Source organism: Panicum hallii, chromosome 3, assembly GCF_002211085.1.
Source record: "Panicum hallii strain FIL2 chromosome 3, PHallii_v3.1, whole genome shotgun sequence".
NCBI lineage: Eukaryota > Viridiplantae > Streptophyta > Magnoliopsida > Poales > Poaceae > Panicum > Panicum hallii.
In genome coordinates, this window is record NC_038044.1 from 59789930 (window position 1) to 59816633 (window position 26704).

The following is a 26704-nucleotide window of genomic DNA, read 5'->3' on the forward strand; positions in this document are numbered from 1 at the left end:
CATAGGCTTTACGTGTTCGGTGCCGAGCTTACGTATTCGCTGCGCGCTCGCATGGTCTCTGTGCGCGGTTTAGGCGGCCGAGGCCGACCATGCTTTGGTAGGGCTTCACTCGACCTGCCAAGTGGACCTGTGGGCACGTGTGTCTTTTAGACGGTTAAGCAAAGGAACTTGCACGGAAGGGCATTTGGTCTAGTGGTATGATTCTCGCTTAGGGTGCGAGAGGTCCCGAGTTCAATTCTCGGAATGCCCCTTGGTTTAATTTTTTTTTGTTTCTTTAAATTTCCTCGTGCAGCAGTGGTGCGAGAGCTCCCCCGAGTTATCTCCAAATGCCTCGGTTTCAATATTTTATTTATTACCTCAGTAGCTTCCACAGGCACTTTTATCTTCTTTCTTTATTTCCTCAGCAGGCAGTTCAGCATGGTTTCATGCTGCGGTCGTTTTGAATATAGATCGTTTTATCAAATCTAGATACATAGCTTTTTATTATGTATCTAGATACATAGTAAAAAATATGCATTTAGATTTATCAAAACGATCTGCATTTTGAAACGGAGGAAGTACGACAATAACATGTTGCTTTCCAACCTTGCAGATTTATGAACTCTGAACGGCTGAAGAAACAACTTAGTACAAGTTACAACAAACTTATTCCGCAGTTATTTTACAAAATTTCGTCCAGTATCTACAACATAGCGTCTTCTTTCTCAAAGGGGAAAAAAACAGCAGAGACATTGTGAGATAACATCCGGTACTGATCTAATCATAAGCTCAGTACAAAATCTTCTAAAGTTATCCATTTCTATATTACTATGTATGCGCACGCAGACGCTTATTGCATCATTTCTAACTCAAGAGCAGATGCACAAATACCAGCGTACATGGGCAACGGCGAAAGCACACACGCTCTTTGCCATGATGTTTCCAGAGTCCTGTCAAGCGTTTCCTTGCACAGCCTTGTAGCACTTGAGGCTGCAAAGGGCAAGGTTCAGCTTGGAGTGCCTGTACTTGTACGCGTTCGTGCACTCCGGCCCAGCGCATTTCTCCCGTGGAGGAGGGTAGCTGCTTGGTCACAAAGATAGTTGTAGACAAATACCGTGAGGTTGTTTATTTAGCAAGCTTTTTGAGACAAGATGCAAAGGTTGTGAGGATAACCTGTGAGGCTTGGAGTCGAAGATGCTGGGGAGGCCTACTGCATGTGGGAATGACACAACTGTGCCGGTGGGACCCATGACCCAGCGGATTGAGCTTGCAGCGATGTTTTGTGCTCTGGTTGCCCGCTCCTATGTGGAAGAGCATGGTTTGTTCAGCACTTCAGCAAGCTGTTACTGCTAGCAATAGAAAGCTCCTGAATGCACAGAGAGCAAGATAAAAATATGCAACGAACCTTCTCTTCCCGCTCCTTTTGCTTCCTCTCTTCCTTCTTCTTCTCAGAGTCCAGGCCCAATATTTTCCTTATAGCTTCAGCCTACAAAGATTACACATAGCTGACGGCTCCTGGAAATTGAAACGTTTCAAAGATTGAGAAGCTGAGCAATTTTTACACCAACCTCGCTTTCTTTAGTGGCCTTTTCCACTTGCATCCTGCGCCGCTGAGCAGCTTCAGCCTTCTTGGCAAGCATCTCCTCTTCAGAAAGCTTGTCTTTCTTGCCTGGTTCAACAAAACGATGTTTCAAATGCAATTAGTGGACGAACGAAGGTGGATGTTTTTAATTGAATTACCATGGACAACAAGACAGCAAAGGATAGTACCTACTTCTTGAAGGAGCCAGAGGTAGACCATCAGGGAACTCAACAGTACTACTGCTGCTCCCATCCATCCATGATTGAAGGGCACGACGACGTGTCGTGAGAGGCTCACTTCTAACATTGACAGGAGATTCGGTGGCTGTTTTTTGCTCATCTTCAGCATCAAGTTCACTGTCTGAGGTCGGTTCCTCTTCAGTATTATCATCATCAGCTGATTCCCTAGATCTTTTCTTGCCATCTCTACTTGATCGGGAAGTAACAAACTCATTGCCAACCTCGTACGCCTTGCTCTTAATTTTAATTTTCTTTGAGGCATTCTTCTTAGAGCTACTGCCTCCTTTGTTCTTAAGCTCAGGAGCATTACCATCCCAATCTTCAGGAGTTCCAATATTACTTGTATCATAGTCCTCATCTATTTCATTGTCCAATACAGATTTCTTAGCAAGCCTCCTACTCTTCCGGACAGGATCTGAAGACGGTTCTCTCTGAACTTTGGCTGATTGCTCCTGAACCATTGCTTCTTCAACTAACCTCTCCTTTCTGGATTTCTTGTCTCTTGAAGAGGATGACTTGTCAGAATCTTTTGCGCCTTCGGTCTACAAGCAGAACATCCTTTTGAATTAGTTGCCAATTGTGTGTCTTTTTTTAATTTAGCAAAATCGGCAAGTTTTCCATTTGATTTCAGAAGGCGGCTATTCTTTTCAATCAAATTATGTAGGAATTAGGTGCAAATGCAAGCACACTATACGAAATAAATACAATAGTTCAAGACACTTGCTAGATTACCAACCTTTTGCTGGTGCCGTGAATCTACTGGCCGAGGTGGCTTCGCCGGCAAAGACCTGGAATCCACTGCATCAGGGTTCGGTTTCGGCAACACGTTCCGAATCTTCAGCTTCACCTTCCCCGGCTTGCCACCGGCCGGAGTCGAACCACGGTTCCCCTCAGGCTGAGCAACATGGCTGCTACCCTCCGCCTTCCTGGCTCCACCGCCCACGGCCTCGGAACGCAGCCGGATGCTCCCCTTGGTGGCGCGCTCCGGGGACGGGGCATTGAGGAGGAACTCCCTCCTCCGATGGCCCCCGTCGGGGCCGGCGGTGTTCTCGTCCGAAGTCACCAGAAGCCTCCTCGGTCCACTCCTGGACGACGCCGACGGCGACGGAGGGGAGGAGGCGGTGTTGTCCCGCTGGTTCGCGGTAGGGCCGCCCTCCGGCCTCGGCCTCCTCGCCGCGCTGCTCCGCCGCCTCTTCATGGTCGCGCCGTCGAATCCACTACCGCCTTCCATCCGACCGGAATCTAGGGGCAAGGGGAGTAGAAGGGGGGAGAAACCGTGAGTTTTCACCCAAATTCGTGAACAGAGTACCGCGGAGCGTAGATAACGGTGATAGAGGGAACTGCCATTATTTTTAGACCCATAGGGAAAAATAATGGCAGTTCCCTCTATCACCGTGAAAATTTGAAACGTCCCTTTTTGACCCTCTTTTTAACTTGAAAAAAGTTCGGTTTACACACTCGAACTATCTAAAAATCTGATTTTCAACCTTCAACTACAAAACCGGATAACAAAGACTATCCAACTATAAAAACAAGATAAATTTGGCGCTTTAGGCAGTTTCTAAGGTAATTTTCTATTTTTTGAGAATAGATTTCATAACAAAGACCATGAATAGATTTAATGAATAGTGTCCTTGACCATGAATAGACCTAACTGAGAAAATATTAGCTGTTTAGATGACCTTGACATTTTGTTCGAGATATGGGCCGAATGCAGGTGAGTAAGAAAATGTGAATGGTAATTTGGCAACATGCAAAACAGAAGTGCCACAATAGGGAAGTTTCCAAAATAATCTACATATGTACACAGTAAATTAGCAACTGATACGGAAAATCTACTTACTAAAAAAAGATACCGAAAATCTACAAGAATTGAAAGAAAGCAATAAGAAGAAAGTGCCAGCAGCTATACGAATCTGATGCAAAAGCAAAACTGAAAGAAAATGAGGAACAGAGATCAATAAAATCATAAAAAGCTCCTAGAAAAGAGCAATAAGCTGATTGCTTAATAGACAACAGATTGATTTCTTTGGTGAAACAGAAAATAATAACAGACTACCCTCTGAGCAAAATCCAAACATTTCAAAAGATGAGGCATACTAGAGACTTCAATGAGCTTGCACTAAGAGCAGTTTATGCTGTGGGATAGGAAAGGACTGAACGGTAGGCACCAAACGCTTCTATTAAAAGTAGATTCAATTAATCTACAGGCAGAAGCTCAAGTAAAAGTGTATGTGACTAGTGTTACGATGACAAGAACAACACCAAGGAACTTAACCAAGGGTTTACAGGCCAGCATTCACAGGCAATTTCCAATATTAAGTAATTAACACCTCAATAGAATATAATCTCACTTCTGATCGTTCAGTATTGCACATGGAAGTACAAATGCACATATAGTGCAACCAAAGAGATGCTAGATGAATATGAATATATAAATATACGAATAAAATGAAAGGGCACCCTAAAGCAACATCCACACCACAGAACAAGATGAGATGTACTCATGTACAGAAATGCTTAGTCTTAACTGTTATGTATCCTAGAAGCTACAAGAAGATGAAGCTGATAAGGCCTTCTAGCATGTATTAATGAAATAGCTTCCACGCATTCGAGAAAATTGTGCTAGGTACAGGCAATACAGCGGATCCTGGGCCCAGGTTTAGAGGCTAAACACCATCCACATACTGGAAATTGTCTAAGAAGATTAAAAGAATGAAGACCCACAGCACAAAGCATTAAAAATAGAAAGAAATAAAAACAGGCAGCAACTTCAAAGTATGCTAGCTAGGCCACAAAAATCCTATAAGTAACAACTCCTATCAGTCGACGTCGCGAGAACAGAGGATATGAGCATGTATCATTGATCATCAGGATGCAGTAATAAATACAGCCAGCTTCCTGACCTAATTCGTTAATTTATTGATAAAGGTGCCTCTATGAAGCTAAGACAACATAAACATGACCTTGTTCATTCAGATTCTGAATGAACAATGAAATACTGAGAAGTGAAGGACACATTACAACAGCCATTTACATTTTTCCTACTGCTGCATTCAGATTATTTGATGTACTCATGAACACATCCTGAGTCAAACACCATACACCTGAGGCCACACACATCAAAAGGCTGTTTCGGGCACAAATGCTAGTAAGAAGATTACACTCAGGCTATCCAGTTGGGTCTAGGCCCCAGCTTAAGAAGCTGAAGCTGAAGCTGAACTGCATCAACACACTGGATACTGCCTAAGACGAGAAAACATGAAAAACAATGATGCAGACCTTTTTCAACCTGAAAACATGATGTACCCAATAATGTCACGGGAGGCTATGCTTATACCCCATCCAGAGGCAACGGTAAATGCAGCCGAAGGCTGGTCCAATTTACCAAGCCTGTGACCACTAATCTGTGCCCTAAGCTATCATTTAACAGAGCTATATTCCTATGCATGTAGTATCCCAGCCATACCGCATCCAGAACATGGGGGCAACAGAAAATACTGAACAGACAAGGATACAACCCGCAAGGCGGCAAAGGAGAAATCGCTTTGCATACAGACCACGCAGCATTTCCCCTGGCAAAAAATCGACATTTTCACCATTCACATCCTAATACCAATCGCACCACAACGGCGCATACGCATAGAACCATCAGGACTGCCTCCGCAGGATGGGTGACTAGACGGGTGAATTAACCGTCACCACGCCATCGCTGACGACCCTTTCATGCTCCAAACCCAACAACCAAACCGGAGACGCGCGCCCTTTCCGCGCACCCGCGCCTCGCTATAATCCGAGACCCAGCCCCCCTCGACTTACATGCCCTGGGACCCTCCAGCGGCACGGATCCGCCGCGCGAACCCAGGGCGACGGCAACGAGGACGCGCCAGATCCGAACGGTCAATGAAATCAGGGGGGGAACTTTCCTTCAACCTCGAGCAGGCGCGTAGCGGGGTTGGATCGGGCGCCAGGGCAGGAAGGATCGGGGGCACGAGGAGGAGGGGAGAGAGAGAGGAGAGGAGCTCACCTCGCCGGAGATGGAGAAGGGGGTGGGGATGCGCCGCCGCCGCGAGAGAGACAGGACGAACGTGAGTCTGTTCGATCCGTGAGGGGTGTCGTTTTTGCGGAGACGCCCTTTAAAGCCCGCGTATTCGCGAGCGAGTGGCTGGTGGCCTGGCGCTGACTGGCTCGTGGCTCTCCCCGCCTCCATACCATAGGCTTTACGTGTTCGGTGCCGAGCTTACGTATTCGCTGCGCGCTCGCATGGTCTCTGTGCGCGGTTTAGGGCCTGATTGGTTGTCTTCCCGGCAGAGCCTGGCTCGCACCAGGGAGCCAGGCCGGCAAGGTCCAGGTTGAGTGCACGCAAGAGGGTCATGATTGGTTACCTTCCCAGCTCAGCCAGGTTCTCGGGAGATGGTGTTTGGTTGCATGGTTGCACACAGATTTGAAATGGAAGATACAATACTAGTTTGATTGGTTGCCTAGGTACAAGCTGTTGCAGCCACGTCTTGCGTGCAGATGGTGAGGTTACCACCTGCTTATCTATAAGGCCAAATAACAGCATACTTGAAGCAACTATTACATACATTTTCAAACTAAGAATAAATAATGATTATAGACTAAACTAATATTATTGCAGCCTCAAGTGGTAAGAATACCACCATGAGTTTACACAACTAAACAATCTTCTAAAAAAGGAAGATGATACAAATCAAAATAAAAATGATTAGAGCTTGAGCTAAGATTATTACATCTTTCCAGAAACTACTTTTAGACTAACTGCTCTACTAAACTCTATCTTTTCATCACAATAAAATGCTGCAAAAACATCATCTTTAGACTTGTATCCCTTGTAACACGCTCCCTTGTAACTATTCACTTGGGCATGGCATGCCTCCCAGCTGGAGAAAACTCCAATTTGCCGCCCGCAAAAAACCACGTACCATGTTATTTCTGGAACATCATTGGCATATGGGCATCAGCTCAGAACAAATGAGCAAAAGCCATCAGCTCAGAACAAATGAGAAGAAAATAATCATCATTGGCAAAAGGGCATCAGCTCAGAAATAATGATAAGAAAATAATGATCATTGGCAAAAGGGCAACGACTCAGAACTAACAGAAGCAATAATCATCATTGGCAATAAGGTATCAGCTCAGTTTTTGCCACAGCCACAGCACATTACAAATCCATCAGAATAGCATAAGTTTCAGAATAGCATCACAAGTTTTTGCCACTAATTTCGATGCTGGCCAAATATATATATAGATATATAAGTTGCCACTATTAGATGCAACAGAATAGCACCAGGGAGAACCGGAAGGTGAGAATAGCACCAGGGAGAACCACCATTTGAAAGCAGTAGCCTGGCAAGAACCATCAGGTAGAGGAAGCATGGGAACAACACCAGCCTCAGCCCACAAATGAAGCCAGCAATAGATATGGCAATATTAGAGCAAGCCTAAAGGGGAGACACCTCGACAGCACAAGCCTGACCCCACAAAAAGCACCAGCCATCAGTATAGATGGCACCAAAAGTTGGAGCAACAGCCACTGGCAGTAGGCCACCTACGTATAGTAGTGCTTGGCCAAGAAAGTTTTCAGCCACAGCACACGATGTGACTGATTCATCTTGACAAAAGCACCCCCTGAGCCCTGTTATTCAGAAGGTGAGAATAGGCCACAATCAAAGCCTCCTCGCTGAAGCCGAGCATGAACATGACAGCCTCGTATAGCTCAGGATGCTCATCTTGCGCCTTGGTCTCACGAATAGCATCAGCTATATTGTTAACAGCAGCAGCCATGCCAGTCATGATAGTGATGTCCTCATCACTTAAAGAGGATCTCTTCCTCTTATTGCCAGCCACAGAACCACTACCACCCCCACTTCCTTCCTGTTTTTTCCCCACCTCTTCAAATAGCTTGCCAATATCATCTTTCAGGTGCTTTAGAGCTCAGCAAAATCAGAGGGGGAGCCCAAAGCCTCACTAGAGCCCATGGGAAATTTGCCAGTGGCACACCCAGTGCCAAAGATAATTTCCATATGCTGGTAGTTGTCAATTGGCTTGTTAAGTAGATCAGCATCCTTGGGGTGTGCCTAAGATTATGCATTATTTGGATAAGAGAGTGTGAAAAAAGAATTGTCTAACTGAACTGCATTAATCCTATATACCTTGACATGCCCCTTGTAGTGCTCCTCTTCTAAAGTTATCATGAAGTTATCCTCATCCCACGAGGACCCACTAAGCTCTCTAAGCTTTGTCACCCTCATCCACCTCTGCCTCTATTTGCGCAAGTGATTGTACACTTGCTGTCCAGTGACCTCGTTGCCAGTGAACTCTTGAAGATCCCTGGCAACTTGGTTTAAGTGGATCTCGTTAAAACCTTTATCAGTCCTAAACCAGTGAAGATGAGAAGGCAGAAGCGGCGAAGCACAAATGAGGACATGACAGTGGTCCACCTCATGGCTTGCCTCCCTGGCTGCCCAGCAGCAGCAACAGGCTGGCCACCATCATGGCCGATGGCGTCAACAGCCGCAACTATCTAGCTACCAGCCCGGGCAAGAGCAGCAGGCATTTCCTGTTCCATGTCCTAAGAATAATGTTCCAACCAAAATCAGAAAAATAGCACAAAGATCATCACAGCCGAATGCCCAATTGCCTCATAAAAATAGTACAAATATCATCAAAGCCAAATGCCCAATTGCCTCAGAAAAATAGCACAAATATCATCATAGCCGAATGCCCAATTGCCTCAGAAAAATAGCACAAATATCATCACAGCCGAATGCCCAATTGCCTCAGAAAAATAGCATCGTTGCAAAAATATCCAAGTACCTCAGATTAACAGAAAGTAATAGCATCATTGCAAAAATACCCAAGTGCCTCAGATTAATAGAAAGTAATAGCATCATTGCAAAAATACCCAAGTATCTCCGATTAATAGAAAGTAATAGCATCATTGCAAAAATACCCAAGTGCCTCAGATTAATAGAAAGTAATAGACAAGTACTGATATAACAACAAGAGAGTACAATATTATTAGTACATGATCAGAATCAAACAAATACTGATACAGCAACATAATCAGAATCTAAATATGAGACATGCCCCTATTTGCCCACATTTGATTGGCCCATTCATCTCTAAGTGTAGTCCAGGCAGAATTGTCGTCCATGTGAACTCCATGGCCATTGGTTGAGTTATTGTTGGGCACCCATGTAGACTCAGCAGGGACAACCTCATCTACACCATGGCCAAGTATCCAGTTACGTAAAATGCAACATGCAAGCACCAACTTCACTTGTGTCTTGTATGGATGAAACGGTTTGCTGTCAATTATACGAAACCGAGTTTTGAAACCCCCAAAGCCCCTCTCGATGGTTACTCTTAGACTAGAGTGCCTCAGATTGAATAACTCTCTTGCATTGGTTGGATAATTTCTACCACCATACTCATTTAGGTGATATCTAGTGCCCCTGTAGGGAGGTAGAAAACCAGGGCGACATGCATATCCAGCATCAACTAGATAGAATTTTCCTATCAAAATTGTAAACATGTATTAGATCTATTGGATCTAACTTGCATTTTCAATATAGTTGACCAATTTGTATATAGTTACCTTCTGGGACAACTAATCCATCATATCTCTCTAGAGCATCAGCTAGTATGGTAGCATCATGGGCTCACCCCTCCCAACCAGCCAATATATAGGTAAATTTCAAATCAAAGTCAATTGCAGTGAGCACATTCTGAGTAGGGTAGTGCTTTCTTCCCCAGAAAGCAGCTTGCATCTTTCTTGGGACTTTAGCATGAATATGGGTTCCATCTATTGCTCCCACACAATCCTAAAGATCAATGGCCAAATTGTTTGTTACAAATTAATTTAAATTAGAAACTAGTACATCAAATGATATTATTAGTACCTTGAAATATGGGTACCATCTGTGGCTGTTTCTTATCTTAAGGGGTGTCTCACTGGATGGAGGCCTAATCATCTCTTCCCTCAGCTCCCCAATGGCATACAACACCTTTTTAAAATATCTACTTACAGTCTCAACAGACCTCCTTCAGGTTTGGTGAATAACTCTAAAACGTTGGTTATGGCCAACCACATGAAGAAACATGGCAACTTGCTCTTCCACACTGCTATGTATGCTATCTCTAAGCAAGTTTCTATGCCTAAGCAACTCGCACAGATGAAAAAAAGAAAGTCTTCTCATACGAAGCATGTTTACACACTCAATATCATTACAATTGTAAATTAGGTTCAGGTTTCTTTGCCTCTCTTCATCCATAACACTCATTGGGGCATAAGTAATGCTGGGACGTGAATGTTGGACCATTCTAAGTCTACTTAACATGAATGCACACATAGCAGTGACAAAAGCAACAGCTTGAACAATAAGAATGCGTCTCTGCTCTTCAAAAGCCATCTATGCAAACAAATAACAACGACTCAGGAATGGAAGACTTGGGTATTTTTGCTCATAAAAACAAATATCACAGGCATAAAAATAAATATCATCACAGGCATGGGTATTTTTGCTCATACAAACAAATATCATCACAGGCATGGATATTTTTCTCAGAAAAACATGTAATACATCACATGCATGGGTATGTTGGCTGTGAAAAATATGTAGGTACGTCACACGCAAGGGTATTTTGCTCAGAAAAATATGTATGTACATCACAGGCAAGGGTATTTTGCTCAGAAAAATATGTATGTACATCACAGGCATTAGTATTTTGCTCAGACAAGAGGGGAGGGAGGAGGGGTGTTTCACCGCCGCAACCGCAGTGGAATCAGCCAAGATCCAGGCCACCAACAGACCAGAATGGAAGGGAGGGGCAGATCTGCAAGTGCACAAAAGAAACAAGTTAGAAATCAAAGGAAAATACTCAAATCGAAAGGGGCAATGGAGATCTTGCCTCGTAGGAAGGGGGGTGCCCAGATCTAGCCACCTGCGGTCGCGGAACCCTACCTGTGAGGAACAAAGAGAGAGTTCTTCGTGAGAGTGGAGGATGGGACTCGACAAAGAGAGTGGAGGACGGGAAGGGAGAGAGGACCGGAACCCTACCTTCGTCGGAGAATGGCGAGCGCGGCGGGAACGAGGACGCGGTAGGGATATATATACCCACGCGAGCTTGGCGGGAAAGGGGCGGTAACCCTAGGCATTGGCGGGAGAACGACGGGAGCTCGCGCACGCCCGCACGGCCGTCGCCTGCACGAGCGGAGCCTGGCCCCGGGGAGAAGCTCGATTTGGGCGTATCACGGGAGCCAGGCTTCGAGAGGAATCTTGCACCCCGTGGGACTGGCTCGGGAGGGAGGCGAGCGAAACAAACGCGGCAACGGTGCACCCCACGGGTCTGGTTGGGGGAAATACACCCAACCAACCACGCCCTTAGGCGGCCGAGGCCGACCATGCTTTGGTAGAGATTCACTCGACCTGCCAAGTGGACCTGTGGGCACGTGTGTTCTTTTAGACGATTAACTAAAGGAACTAAAATCCAATAAGCACAGAAGGGCATTTGGTCTAGTGGTATGATTCTCGCTTAGGGTGCGAGAGGTCCCGAGTTCAATTCTCGGAATGCCCCCTTGGTTTAATTTTTTTTGTTTCTTTAAATTTCCTCGTGCAGCAGTGGTGCGAGAGCTCCCCCGAGTTATCTCCAAATGCCTCGGTTTCAATATTTTCTTTATTACCTCAGTAGCTTCAACAGGCACTTTTATCTTCTTTCTTTATTTCCTCGGCAGGCAGTTCAGCATCGTTTCATGCTGCTCCCTCCGTTCCTCCATTCCAAAATATAGGTCGTTTTAAATATAGGTTATTTTGTTAAATCTACATACATAGCTTTTCGTTATGTATCTAGATACATAGCAAAAAATATGCATTTAAATTTGTCAAAACGATCTACATTTTGGAACGGAGGGAGTACGACAATAACATGTTGCTTTCCAACCTTGCAGATTTATGAACTCTGGACGGCTGAAGAAACAACTTAGTACAAGTTACAACAAACTTATTCCGCAGTTATTTTACAAAATTTCGTCCAGTATCTACAACATAGCGTCTTCTTTCTCAAAGGGGGAAAAAAATAGCAGAGACATTGTGAGATAACATCCGGTACTGATCTAATCATAAGCTCAGTACAAAATCTTCTAAAGTTATCCATTTCTATATTACTATGTATGCGCACGCAGACGCTTATTGCATCATTTCTAACTCAAGAGCAGATGCACAAATACCAGCGTACATGGGCAACGGCGAAAGCACACACACTCTTTGCCATGATGTTTCCAGAGTCCTGTCAAGCGTTTCCTTGCACAGCCTTGTAGCACTTGAGGCTGCAAAGGGCAAGGTTCAGCTTGGAGTGCCTGTACTTGTACGCGTTCGTGCACTCCGGCCCAGCGCATTTCTCCCGTGGAGGAGGGTAGCTGCTTGGTCACAAAGATAGTTGTAGACAAATACCGTGAGGTTGTTTATTTAGCAAGCTTTTTGAGACAAGATGCAAAGGTTGTGAGGATCTATTAATATTAAATTTGAACCTATTCCTCAACAGTGGATAGGGCCACGTAAGCTAAAAAATTCTCAAGCGTTGGATTACGTTTGCACGGTGCAAAACACTACTCGTCTCATTTATTTCTCCAGCGCATGCTCGTCCTCTCCGCTTCTCCAGTAAACACGTGCGCGACCCATCGTCTTCCTCAGGGACCCATCATCTTCCGTCCTTCCGAAGAACGTCGACACCGACGAGTGTGGTAAGATTCCTACCGCCTCTTCCCTTCTCTCCTTCCTCATATTTGCCCCTGCGCCGCGCGCCTCCCGCCAGCTCCCTCATGCCACGCCCGCCGCCTGCTCGACGGGATGCGCGCCCCACGCCCGAGCCCACCGCCGTCGGCTTCCCACTTCAACTCCCTCATCGCCTCCCGCGCCCGTGCCGGCCGCTCGGCGGATGCCCTCTCGCTCCTCGCGCGCATGCTCGCGGCTGGGGTCCCCCCGACCGCGTTCACCTTCGCGCTAATCCTCTCGTCGCCTTTCGCCACCGCCTGCTGCGCCGCGCAGCTGCACACGCACATCCTCAAGAGAGGGTTGCTCCACTGCGAGCCTTACTCAGGGACCTCACTGGTGGGGTTCTTCAGGCAGAGCGGACGGTTCGACGGAGCGCTCAAGGTGTTCGGTGAAATGACGGTGAAGAGCATGGTGACCTGGAACTGTCAGCCAACGGGAGAGCAGCAGCTGCCAGCGGCAGGCCGGCCCTGCACTCATAGAAAGAACAGACGGGGCCAAATCGCCTCCGTGCGCTCCCTGCTCAGTCCCGCTCATCCTCTCCCTTTTCCGAATTTCTTCTTCCTCTGCTCCTACACAGAAGATGGCCACCTCCTCGATCTCCGACAATCAGCCACCATAGCTCAATTGGTCCGACGGTGAGCACCTCCACACCCACCTCTACCTCTCCCAAGCCGAGGTTCTCCCTTTCCCTTCCAGTGCCGAGCTCCCCACGAGCTTCAGAGCCACATCCATGGCCGCCTGTTGCCCCCCTCCTTTCCGTGCCCTGATCCCTGACAGGAACCCCCAAAATGGGTTGCCCTCACTCTCCTTTACCTCCCCAGGCCTTCGGATTTGGAAGTGGTAGCCAGAAACGCTGCCCGCATCAAAGCTCAGTAGCCCAGCCATGGCGACCAAAGCAGAGAAGGGCACGAGCACCTGTGCTCTGTTTCTTCCATCCATATCCCACTTGCCTAGCTTGTTTCATCGAAAGACTGCCTCAAACTGTACATGTGTTTTTCTTATACTTGCTTACAATATATTGTTAAATGAATGGGATTGACAATAAATTGGTATATATTTCTTACTTTGACATGCTAAGATAAACACGCATTGGTATTTTCAAGTGTGATCATATTCTCAAATACAATTATTGAGTTATGGATATTAATATATCTTTCACCGCAGGACATAGCTGGAGAACAAGGTAGCCTTTTGAAATTTGCAGCGGTACAATTCTGTTCCATACCAGTAAGTAATATACTACTTTTTCTCTCAAGCTTTTTTTCCCCTCAAGGCAATGATAAATAGCTTTGCAAGTATAAGATGCCCACTTTTAATTTTGCATCACTTTCAATTCCCACAGCACCACCTACACCTCGGCATCACGCTGCCCAACCTCCGGCCACTATGAACCTCGGCTCCGACTCTGCCGCGACGCTTACTTGAGCTCTGAGTGTTGTGCAATACCTCGTCTTAGTTCCTGGAAGAAGAAAGTACAAGCACAGCAGCAGCCAGCTAAACAAACAACAAAGCCGGTACGTACCTACACTCAGCTTACAAGTACGCCTCACAAAAACAAAAATAGACATATCATACATACTTTAGGCCTGCTGAAGAAACAGAACTATTAAATTAAAGCTCTGTTGGAGGCAGTTGATTATTTAGCAATATAGGCTAAAGCTAAAACGATAAACTAATTTTCTGCAAACAAACTATGTATAACACCCATTCCATTATTCACTGAAGTTTATACTGATTTTTAACAGAGGTTCATGTCTGCTGAATTACACACCTACAACATTTTTTCTTACAAATGTTTATAGGACATTAATAAATAAACTTAATGTTATTTTAGTACTAAAATAGCATCGGATAGCAACCAATCATTCAATCGTTGAGTTAAACTAATACTAAAATAGCATCGGATACCACCCAACCATTTAATTACTATTTTTTCTCCAATATTTTTCTCTTGCTATATATACAGCTATTAGGATCCATTAGTGCACTTCTAAATTTCAACCCCATCTGACTAACAAAACATTTTTCTTAAACTAATATATTTTATTGCAGGAAATAAAGAAAGAGTCTTAAGGAAAATAAAAAAAAGACACATATGGGACGTGGCAAAAGAAAACTTACACTTCCAGACATCAATATTGAGTCTGATCAAAAAACAAAGATGCAAAAAAGATTGGAGATAACGCAAAGGAGAAAAAGGAAACGAGAAACACAAAATGATAATGAAAATCAGGGCCAAATAAAAAGACACCATGTGGAGCATATGGACATACATCCATACATATATTCTTCTCATGGCATGATCTCATTCCCATCTGAATATATACAACATTTGAAAGATTCCTAGAGTGGAAGATCATATCTTGTATTCTTTATATGGGGGTATTTTAATATATATTCCCATCTGAATATATATGCAAATATTGTAATGCCATATTTTGGTTTAACGAAAGAAATAAAGAAGATTCAAGAAAAAATAAAGAAATATTGTATTCAAAATGTTGTAAATATGGACAAATTAAAATACCCCCATATAAAGAACCACCACCATTTCTCTCTATGTTAATTAATAATAAAGAAAGTACTATATCAAAACACTTTTTACAGAAAATACGATAATATAATAGTTTGTTTGCTTTTACATCAATGGGTGGCAACATCGATAAAAATATAAACAGAGGTCAAGGGCCCTATGTTTTCCGTATAAATGGACAAATACTGTCGGCGTTTAACCGGCTGCCCACCGAGGGATATACCCAAGGTGGTAAGTTTTGGGTGAGGAGACGCCGAGATCAGGAACTCGAAGGTGCAAAGAACACAAGACTTTAGACAGGTTCGGGCCGCACGGAGCGTAACACCCTACGTCCTGTATGGTGGTTTGTATTCTTTTTGGTGTAGATTGACCTAATGATCTTCTTCCTTCTTTGAGGGGGGTCCCTGACCTCCCTTATATATCCGAGAGGTCAGAGTTACAAAGATGCTAACCAACTCCCGTCGAGGGATCACACCAGAACATATCTCGAGTAGATCCTCTCCGTGTTGGTTAGCTCTATCTCCTATTTAAGCGGGATAAACAAGAGATAAGCAAAATGAATAAGAGATAAGACGGGCTTAATCTCTTAGACTACATAACGTGCCCAGCCCGGTGGCCCCGGGTCTGACAAGCCCCCGAGCTCTTCGTAGCTGAGTACTGCAGGCTTATCGAGTACTTTCGAAGCAGTCTTCGACTTCTTCTAAAGCTTCGTCTTGAAGTCCTTCTTCGAGTACTTGTTTGGCTGCATCGAAGCTATGAGGTGCTCATGCCCCGAATTTCTGTTATAGCGTGCGATTTAAAAATCGCACTCCATATGGAGTAGCCCCCGAGCCTTAGGTTGAATCGAAGAATCAGGCTGAGGGTCCCACTTGTCTGTGATCCTCTTTATCCTTCAAAGAAATTTGAAAAATAAGTAGTCGATGCCACATACCCCGCAGTCCCCGAGCCTTGAATCCAAATCCACAAAATTTGGAGATAAGGATCCAACAACCGTGGCATGCAGGTTAAAAATGACAACTTGCCAAATTACCAAAACGATGGTACAGATGATGGGTATTAGATTGTTAATTCGAAAAAACGCTTTTTGCGGGCGAACAAACCCCGAAAAAATGATTAATCGAATATCCAATCCAAATAATCCATCAAACGACCCCTCAGATTCGGAATATTCTCAGGAGTGACTCCTGAACTTCAGAACAGTAACTTTTCCCCACCCCGCTGGTTATTTAACCTCGCGATAACGATAGGAAAAACCACGCTTTCAATCTGCATTCCATCAAAAACCACCGATATCCCCAATCCGAGCCAAGCACCGCCGCCTTCCCCAAAGAAAAATCTCCCGCTCCGACCTCCCCGCCCCTCTCCCCGCAGCCCCCGAGCATCTCGTGGCCAGCGCATCGGAGATGGTGTCCAAGAAGTCAGAGATCGAGGAAATGAAGAAGGATGCGGAGCCATCGACCGCGGAGTGGACACACAGTAAGTGCTCCCTCAACAATCTGAACAAACTAGTTTCCGAGGGGTTGCTTCAAGAGAAGAACCTTGTCAACTGGCGCCCCTCTTTCTGTGAACCTTTCCCCATGGAGAATGTCGACGAAATCGTCACATTCTTCCATTTTGCCGAACGGGGATTGGCCCTCCCCACTTGTTCCTTCTTCGTGGCCTTCTTTACTATTACGGGATTGAGCTCCATCACCTCAACCCTAATTCCATTTGCCGTATTTCCATTTTCATCCACTTCTGCGAAGCATTTCTCGGAATCGAACCCCACTGGGATCTGTTCCGCTTCCTCTTCCACGTCAAACCCCAGCCAACCACGAAAAAACTTGCTGTAGTGGGGGGCGCCGGCATCCAACTGCGACAACAGGCCGGCAAAAAATACCTTTCATACAAATTCCCCTCAAACCTTCCTGGGTGGAAAAACCAGTGGTTTTACATCGAAAACCATGCTCCCCATCTTCCGATGAAGTCGAACAGACCGCCAGTGGTGAGGGGGGAATGGAACCTTGAACCCTCCGGCATGGAAATGATTCAAGTCAAAGAGCTGCTGGAGGCCATCGAGGCGCAGAAGAAGAAAGGAGTGACTGGCGCCTCCGTCATGTTCTCATTTTACAAGCGCCGCATCCAACCCATCCAACAGCGCTGTTGCCTGGGCTTCGAGTACACAGGCCCCGCTGACCCTTCTCGCATGTGCACAGAGGAGGTGCCAGATGAAGTCGCGCTCCAACGAGTTCAGCGGGTGCTGCTAGGCGTGGACGCCGTGCCGTACGTGCCCACACTGTTCTCTGCACGAAATCCACCCAAACCGGTAAGGTTTCGACTTCTTTTCGCTGAAGAAATCTGCTACCGTACCGTCACTTAACTGAAGAACTTTCTGCAGGGACACACGGAGCTGTACTGCAGCTACCCGCCGCAACCTGACCTCCCCCGAGCGTATCATCTCCTCCCTTCTGCCGCCACTGCAGCCAAAAAGGCTCGCCTTGCTGCGACTCAAAGCCGCAACGAGTACGCCGACTGCGTGGACTCGCAGGCGGAAGAAGGAGTCGAAGGAGAACCAGGCCCATCTGCTGCCATTGCAACCGGGAAAGCTCGCCTTGCTGCGGCTCAAGGCGGTAGCGAGTCCACCGACTGCGTGGGCTCGCAGGTGAGCGAAGGAACCGAAGGGGAACCACGCCGGGACAACTCCTCCGACCAGAGCGTGGAGTTGGCCGGCGCTCTACCGCCGGTGCCGAAGGGCCAACGACAGGTGCGCAAACGCAAGGCGCAAGAAGTCGAGTCCTCCAGGTACTGGGTTGCTTGTTTGGCTAGTTGCGAAGTGTCAATGATGCTGTATACTGACAGTATCCTCTTGTAGTCTCCCTGCTCTGCCACCCGGGACTGAACCCGAAGGGGTGGAAACAGGCCCCTCCGCCGCCGCTGTGGTGACAATTGCCGTGGCGGGGACCCCTCCGTCGGCGGACCAGACCTCGCTGTCGGCAATGGGCATTCCTCGACGGGCCTGGCGGGTGAAGAAGGCCACCAAAAAGAAGTTGACACTGTGAGTTTTCCTCCTGTCGCTTGAAGGTCTCGCTCTTGCCCACATGGATAACGACGTCTTCGATGTCATCAGGGCGGCAAGCGCCGTACAACTGCAGCTGGAGCCAGGCACGGCTGCTGCAGCCCCAGAGCCATCAATCCGCGCTGATCCCTTCGGGGCGGAGCCTGCCTCGACTGCTGCAGCCTCCGAGCCCTCGGCGCCCGGGGGGCCAGTACCCACGGAGGTGGCCCCTGAGGCAGATGCGGCGCTCCCCGACTTGCCGCCTCCCGAGCCCCGACAAGAAGGAGCCGGACCCGGTGGCGAAGAACAAGTCGTGGCCCCTGGTGCCGCTCCTACCGATGGCACAGGTACACGCTTACCTGCCCGCGACTGGTTGCCGAGGTCTAGGCATAATGTGTTGACTACATTGTATGCTTGCAGGTGTCCAGCCGCCGCCGTCCGGGGATACCGCCGGGCCCTCGGGGACTCCCCGTGAAGTGCTGAGGGCCGGGCCGGGGCACCAGAACGTCATCACCACCGACCTGGTGGACGACCTCCTGCTGTCAGCCGAAAATCTGAAGACCTTCAAGAGCGCCTTCAAGGAGTTATACGACTTCTCCATGGTAGTGCTCGGGTAATGTTCCAGATGTGCACATTGGTGAGTTGTTTGTGACTCAATCTCCGCCTTTTGCGCAGCATGTAATCACCAAATCCCAGAAGAAGTTGGGGAAACTCCGCGCGGTCGTGAGTGACGCGCGAGAGTTAGCTGCCCTGGACAAGCGTATCTCCGAGGAAATCACAAAGAACTGCTATCTGCAGCGAGAGCTGGATATACTGAAGGAAGAAAGAACTCGAGAGACCTGGCTGCTCAAGAATGACCTGAAGAACCTCGAAGAGGCCAACTCCGAGCTCCGACAACGGCTCAAGGAACAACAAGCAGAGTACCAGGAGCAGCTCAAGGCAGAGAAGAAGGCGCACCAAGGGAGGCCCTCGCTTCCCTCGAGTACTTTTCCTCAGTAACTCCCCTTAGATGTTGAAGTGCCCTTACCACAGAGCTTAGGAAAATAACGAAACACAAAGAGGAGCTGCTTACTGACGTGAAGAATATGCTGTATCATCGTACAGATGATGTCGAAAGGCTGCAGAAGGTGATCGGCGACACTGAACGTCAGTTCGTCGACTGCCTTCAGCAAGTCAAAACGCTGGGCGAGAAGGACGAGCAGCTGCGCAAGGAGCTGGAGGACCTCCGGGGGGCCGCTCAGGAGGTGGTGGACATGGTGGATCCGCCAGAAGAAGGCGAAGCAGGCCCGCGGTCCCTGCTGGAGCGACTCCGCGAAGCCCCGAAGAAAATGCTCAAGTTCCTATCTGAAGCTCCAGTCGCGTGCGTGAGTAATGCCCTTGCATATGTAAAGTCCTTCGTGCCAAACGCGCAGCTGGGCATTTTTGCACAAGGGATGGCGGCGGACTGCACGGATGAGCGATTTGAAGAGTACTTGCAAGAGGCCCAACCTGTAGCAGAACAAATTGTACACAATGTACTGCAAGATTAGGGTATATGAGACAATTAATCATTCTCGTATGTAAATGCTTCACTCGACATCTCTACTTGTTTGCGTGTCTTAGCTGAATTGGGATCCAGGCTTACGAGACTCAAGTAGTAGACGCTTCCCTGGGTGCAACGACCCGAAGGGCAGCTAGTACTCGTCTAACGAATAGCCACAACTCGATCGAGCGGGTCTAGACTTGTTAGGAAAGAACGCGAGCATCGTCGCGGGGTTGCCGTGCATAGGGACAAAAAAGGGACTACCCCGAGTACGGCGACTCGGAGTGTAGTCGAAGAGCGCTCCATCTGTGAGCATGCTCCGTAAGCTAGGTAAGACCCGGACGGACGGATCAAGCTTGCAAGGAGCAGGTGCGGGCAGCGCCACGAGCTTGCCATTCTTTTTGGCAAAAACAAGACTGGTCTGAGTGCAGCCACTCAGGATGTAGTCGAGGTAGCTCTTTATGCGAGCCTTTCCAACGTACTAGGTGTAAGCCAGTCGAACGGATCGACTGTGTTGGAAAAAATGCGACTGCTATCACGTGCGAACATCGAAGGTCGCGGCGGAACTCGATATGCCGAGGAGTTAGCCGGAGCCGAGGGCTCCGGCGGAAATGGAAGTCGAAGGGATATGACCGTGGCCGTAGCCCCCGCGTCATGCACGACAAGAAGTCGATTTATATATGTATATGTTTGCATGTGACACTGGCCATCGTGGAAGTAAGAAGGCATGTACAACCCGAGTCATGTGGCTCATGGCCTCCAAATTGATTCGGGGAAAGAAGATCTTCTGAGCCCCCGGGGAATTAGCGATCACCGAGCCCCGACTTAAGGGTAGAACTTGCGCAGGTTCTGAACGTTCCAGGAGTTCGGGACATCCTGACCCTCAGGGTATTGTAGTCGATAAGACCCTGGCCTTGTGACCTGCTTGATGATGAACGGGCCCTCCCACCTTGAATTGAGCTTGTGTAGGCCAGACTCGTCCTGAATACGACGCAAGACCAAATCACCGACGCTGAATGACCGTTCCCTAACGTTGCGATCATGGTATCGCCGGATCCCCTGCAGGTACCGGGCTGACTGAACAAGGGCGGTACAGCGAGCTTCTTCCACAGAATCGAGCTCTAACTGCCGCGCCTCGTCCGCCTCGCCTTCATTGTACATTTCGACCCTTGGAGACTTCCACATGATATCGGCTGGTAGGATAGCTTCGGATCCATACACGAGGAAAAAAGGTGTTTGTCCTGTTGCTTTGGACGGCTGAGTCCGAAGCACCCAGACGACATGTGGCAGCTCATGCACCCATTTGCCTCCCTTCTTGCTATTTGCATCGTAAAGTCTCTTCTTGAGGCCGTCAATGATCAAGCCGTTCGCCCTTTCGACTTGTCCGTTGGCCCTTGGGTGTGCAACCGAGACATACTTAATTTCAATGCAAGCATTCTCGCAGAACTCCCAGAACTGGTTCGCCGTGAAGTTTGATCCCAGGTCTGTGATGATGGAGTTGGGGAAGCCGAAACGATGCAGAATATCTGAGATGAAATCGACGACCCGATCTGGTATGAGCTTGGCTATCGGCTTGTACTCGATCCACTTAGTAAACTTGTCGATAGCCACCAGGACATTGGTAAAACCGCCTGGTGCCGTCGTGAAGGGCCCGATCATGTCAAGACTCCAACAGGCAAAAGGCCAGGATGGCGGTATGGTAATGAGGCTGTGAGCTGGAACATGCGTCTGTTTGCCGAAGAATTGACAATTTTGGCATCTGCGCACGAGATCCTCCGCGTCGGTCACTGCGGTAGGCCACCAGAAACCGGCTCTGTATGCTTTTCCCACCAGTGTTCTCGAAGCCGCATGGTTGCCGCAGACGCCATCGTGGATCTCCCGCAGTATATCGTAGCCATCTTCCTTTGTGACGCACTTCATGAGAACCCCTGACCGAGCGCCTCGCCGATAGAGCTTGCCGTCGACCAAGACGAAACCCTTGCTTCTTCGCAAGATGCGAGCTGCTTTAGCGCTCCTGGCGTCGATTCCTGCTGGTAATCGTTGATCTCGAATGAAGTCGATAAAAGCCCCTCACCAGTCCTCCTCCAGCACCATAACCTCTCGATCGGGTTGTTGGGGACCCGCGTCGATGGCTACCCGCGGAGAAGACTTGATGGATGGCTGTTTGAGCTCCTGGACAAAGACTCCCGGCGGGACCTGGGCACGCGTGGACCCCAGTTTGGACAGGATGTCCGCGCCAACATTGTGCTCCCGCAATACATGATGAACCTCCAGGCCGGAGAACTTGCTTTCCAACTTGCGCACTTCCTGCACATAAGCATCCATTGTCTCCTTGTTGCAGTCCCATTCCTTGTTGACCTGCTGAACAACAAGAAGAGAGTCACCATATACAAGTAGTCGCTTGATCCCTAGTGATATCGCCAAACGAAGCCCGTGAAGCAAAGCTTCATACTCGGCTTCATTGTTGGATACCGCCCACAGGATCTGAAGGACATATTTCAACTGCTCACCTCGGGGAGAAATAAGCAGAACCCCAGCACCGCCGCCGTCGAGCTTGAGGGACCCATCAAAATACATGGTCCAGTGCTCTGGCTTGTCCACTGGAGTTGGGACTTGATTCTCTCTCCATTCAGCCATGAAGTCGACTAGAGCCTGTGACTTGATTGCAGTGCGTGGCTTGAAGTCTATTGACAAAGCCCCCAGTTCCACTGCCCACTTGGATATGCGCCCCGTGGCATCTTGATTATGAAGAATATCCGCTAGCGGAAAGTCCGTAATCACAGTGATCTTGTACTCGTCGAAGTAATGGCGCAGCTTTCTTGATGTGATTAAGATTGCATACAAAAGCTTTTGAACAGCAGGATACCGTACCTTGGATTCGGAGAGGACCTCGCTGACGAAGTAGACAGGCCTCTGCACTCCAAACGCATGGCCTTCTTCGCCTCGCTCGACTACAATAGCACTGCTGACGACATGAGTTGTTGCCGCGATGTAAAGTAGTAGATCCTCCCCTGGCAACGGTGCTGTGAGGATTGGAGGTGACTGCAGATGATGTTTCAGATCTTGCAAGGCCCGCTCGGCCTCCTCCGTCCATTGGAACTTATCCTGGCGTTTCAGGAGCTTGAAGAAGGGTAGTCCTCTCTCCCCGAGCCGGGAGATGAACCTGTTCAGAGCCGCCATACAACCTGTTAACTTTTGCACATCCTTGATTGTGGCCGGAGCCTCCATATCAGTGATGGCCGTGATCTTCACAGGATTGGCTTCAATGCCCCGATTGCTGACGATGAACCCGACAATTTTCCTGAAGGTACTCCAAAGACGCACTTGGTGGGATTGAGTTTCCAACAAAATCTGCGCAGACTGCTGAATGTTTCCTCCAAATCTGCGATCAAGTTATCGGAATCCCTGGTCTTGATGACCACGTCATCCACATAGGCCTCAACATTCTGGTGCAGTTGATCCGCGAAACACATCTGGATCGCACGCTGGTATGTTGCTCCTGCATTCTTCAACCCGAAAGATATTGTTTTGTAGGCGTAAGTCCCGTACGGGGTGATGAATGCAGTCTTGATTTGGTCCTCCTCCTTGAGGGCGATCTGATGATATCCTGAGTAACAATCAAGAAAACAAAGAAGGACACAACCAGCCGTCGAATCGACAACTTGGTCAATGCGCGGCAGCCCAAAATGATCTTTTGGGCAATGCTTGTTGAGATCGGTGTAGTCGACACACATTCTCCATTCATTGTTCTTTTTCTTTACAAGGACGGGATTCGCTACCCACTCTGGATGGATTACTTCTTTAATGAATCCAGCCGTGAGAAGTTTAGCGATCTCCCGTTTAATGGCCTCACGCTTGTCGTGGGCAAACCTCCGCAGGCGTTGCTTCTTAGGCGTAGCCTTCGGATGTACATTCAAAGCATGCTCGATCAATTCCCTGGGCACCCCTGGCATATCCGCTGGTTTCTATGCGAATATGTCTCGGTTAGCCTGAAGAAAACTGACGAGCGCAAGTTCCTATTTGTCACCCAAGCCCGCACCGATGACGGCGGTCTTAGATGAATCTCCCTCCTGGAGCTGGATCGTCTTGAGGGCCACGTCATCAGTCAACTGGATGCTCGACTTGTTGGCCTTCATGGAAGGAATCTCCAGCCCGGTCTGGGAGAGCTGCTGCGCGGCCGCGAGTACTTCTTCCGAAGCATCTGGCACGCGAGTAGTCGAAGCGTATTGGATCGCCTCCTGATTGCAGTCGTACGACTTCTTCAAGTCGCCGCAAAAGGTGAGTACTCCACCGAGTCCTGGCATCTTAAGAAGCAGATAGACATAATGTGGCACTGCCATGAACTTGGCAAGTGCCGGTCGACCCAGTATTGCATGGTAAGAAGAGTCAAAAGTAGCCACTTCGAACTTGATGAATTCAGTACGATAATTCTCCCGCGTGCCGAAGGTGACTGGGAGAACCACCGTACCAAGCGGGTGCGCCGCATTACCTGGAACGATGCCGTAAAAGGGGGACTTGCTGGGAACCAGCATATCCTTGAAATCCAGGCCCATCTTCTTCAAAGTGCTGACGAAGATGAGATTGAGCCCGCTCCCGCCATCGATGAGGACCTTGGTAAGCTTGACCTCCGCCACCACAGGATCCAGGACCAAGGGAAACTTACCAGGCTCGGAAAAGCTCGTCCACTGGTCATCACGAGAGAACGAGATGGGGACCTCCAACCAACGAAGTGGTCGTGGTACCGCCGGCTCGATGGACAAAATCTCTCGGAGGAGCAGCTTCTGATCCCGCCTGGAATAGAAATCCTCATCCCCCCCGAAGATGACGTTGACCACCTTGGACGCATCCTGAAATTTCGGGTTGCGCCCGTGATCCTCCTGATCATCATCCTCGGGTTCTTTGTAAGCAGGCTTCTTGTTCTTCTTGCCGCCACCAGAGTTGCTGAACATCCTCCGAAGGTGGTAGCAGTCGATGGCGGCATGGTTGGCGCCCGGGTGCCACGGGCACTTCTTCTACAGGAGCTTCTCGAACTCCTCCTGAGTTGCCGACTTCTTGCCCCGTGAAGGACGATCGATAGCCGCGATGACATCATCTGGCTTTCGTTTCCGGGGTGGACCCGAAAAGTCCCACTGGCCTTTGTCGCTGCGGTTGTCGTTTGGGCGCCGCAGATTGCTATCTTGACGCCGCGGGAACCGCTCCCGCATCTTCTCCTCCTGCTCGGACCAATCGTGCATCATATCATGAAGGCTCGCAATAGTTTTCGGTCTGTTCCGCCCGAAGTCTCTGTATATGCCCGAGTCGGTGATGCCGTTGTAGAAGCAGTCGATGATGTCCTCCTCCGAGATGTTCGCGATGGTGGCGCGGACGTCGAAGAAGCGACGCGTGTAGGACCGCAGAAGTTTGTTACGTTCTTGCTTGCACTGGGCAAGATCGTGTCGAGTACCTGCACGGGTAATCGCTCCCTGGAAATTGTCGATGAAGACCTTCTTAAGTCGTTCCCAGGAGTTGATGGAGTTGCTGCCGAGGCTCTCCAGCCAAGTGAGCGGTGCAGGGTCCAAAGCCATCGGGAAGTAGACGACTTTGGTGACATTCGAGCCCCCCGCGACCTCAATGACCGTGGAGTAGCAGCGGAGCCACTGCTGGGGAGCCTACTTGCCGTCGTACTTGGTGATGCCGATCGGCTTGAAGCCCTCTGGGTACTTGTAGCTGCTGAAACGAGCAGAGAAAGTAGAAAATCGATCGCTACAGTCAGTACCTTCAGCTTCGACTTCCTCGCGGGTCTTGCGCTTGGAGGAGATCACGGTGCGCGCGTCGTGACCTTCATTGATGTGCTGGCGCAGATCCTCCAGAGGAGGTCGTCGACTGGCCTGTCGCAAATGACCCCCTTGCGGTGGCTATTGCCTCCCGCCAGGGGCCTGGCTCCCACGTGCGTTGTCATTACTGATCTGGTGTTGAGGACGACCACCAGCCGATCGACTGCGAGCCTGACTTCGACTCTCGTCCACGCGCTCTTCCCGGATGATAGACGCCGGATTATGTTGATCCAGCTGGATCCAAGCCCTCTGCGCGTAGAGGAGTGCGCGACGTACCTCCGGGTCGTGGCTGCGCTCGAGGATGGCCGTGACTCTGGCGATGTTGGCCACCGGAGTCCTGAAGCCCCGCTCGCTTACGGCAGCAAACTCAGGGTCGAGCTCGCGATGCATAGATCGCCTTCGCTCGTTGGCTCTCCTCCGCCGGATTGTGCGGGCCCTGTTCCTGGCCCTCCGTGCCTCACGATCAGCATCGTTCTCATTTCCGGCGTTGGCCGTGATCTCATCTTCAGAGATCGCTTCAAAGTTGTCGATGGGAAAATCCCCACCGTCCTCGCCTCCTTCGGCCATTAGCACCTGGCGGGAGGAAAGCTCATGAGAACTTTCGTCGACTAACTCAGTCGACCCCTCCGCCGCGGTGGCCAATGGCCTGCCCTCTTGGAAGGGCAATGGCTCGAGGTGAGCCACCAGCCGACTCTCTGCCTCGAGTAGATTGGAGAGCATCATGCCCCTCCAATGCACAATGTGCCCCTTCGGCAAGAAGGTGATCACCAAATCACCGGAACCAGAACAACCCGAAGCCCCCCGACACGCGGTGGCTTCAGGATTTCCATCCCGGAGCAGCAGGTCCAGATCCTTCTCTAACATGGAGAGGGATCCAGATGCGTTGGCCTCCTGAAGATCAGTGGCCGGTTCGCACAAGCCGGGTTGAGTCCGACCATGCGAATCCCTAGATTGGAACAAGTCCAAACCAGGGGAAGTTGTCGCGACACCAGACGAAGTCGAGCTTGGAGCAGGTTCCATCTCGACCTGTGTCGCGAAAGCATGGAGCGACGAGTTGTCGAGCTCGTCGACGAACTTGTCGAGGCCGCTGCGAGGATCCGCAGCGACGGTTTTTGGCGTCATGTCGACGAGGAATCGCCGAAAGTTGCCCGCACCATCTGTGATGCAAACCCACGAGCCAAAAACGAACGTCGTACCCTGAGAGGGAAC

General features: G+C 48.9%; 1 protein-coding gene, 2 non-coding genes and 2 pseudogenes across 3 annotated transcripts; 2 read left to right on the forward strand and 3 right to left on the reverse strand.

Annotated features, from left to right (window-relative positions):
- The first annotated feature begins 178 nt into the window (after positions 1-178).
- TRNAP-AGG lies at positions 179-250 on the forward strand. Its single transcript has one exon. It is a non-coding gene; the product is annotated as a tRNA-Pro (tRNA).
- A 362-nt stretch (positions 251-612) lies between these two features.
- Positions 613-5954, reverse strand: LOC112886890 (DNA ligase 1-like). Its single transcript, XM_025952911.1, has 7 exons — positions 5828-5954; positions 2537-3042; positions 1754-2342; positions 1548-1648; positions 1385-1465; positions 1153-1280; positions 613-1059 (listed from the first exon to the last, which is right to left on the reverse strand). Exons 2-7 carry the CDS (start codon positions 3029-3031, stop codon positions 933-935), a joined length of 1521 nt encoding a protein of 506 aa, XP_025808696.1. The 5' UTR covers positions 3032-3042; positions 5828-5954; the 3' UTR covers positions 613-932.
- Positions 5955-7428: 1474 nt separating this feature from the next.
- Positions 7429-10235, reverse strand: LOC112885570 (annotated as a pseudogene).
- A 1093-nt stretch (positions 10236-11328) lies between these two features.
- On the forward strand, positions 11329-11400 carry TRNAP-AGG. Its single transcript has one exon. It is a non-coding gene; the product is annotated as a tRNA-Pro (tRNA).
- A 510-nt stretch (positions 11401-11910) lies between these two features.
- Positions 11911-26704, reverse strand: part of LOC112883981 — a 36933-nt pseudogene continuing 22139 nt past the window's right edge.

Bases quoted from the DNA above. Each gene is read 5' to 3' on its own strand.
- LOC112886890 (XM_025952911.1), bottom strand. From the start codon at position 3,031: ATGGAAGGCGGTAGTGGATTCGACGGCGCGACCATGAAGAGGCGGCGG. The intron at 1,281-1,384 runs GTTCGTTGCATA...TCTTCCACATAG, and splicing joins AAAAGGAGCGGGAAGAGAAG to GAGCGGGCAACCAGAGCACA. The intron at 1,060-1,152 runs GTTATCCTCACA...GTGACCAAGCAG, and splicing joins TTCGACTCCAAGCCTCACAG to CTACCCTCCTCCACGGGAGA.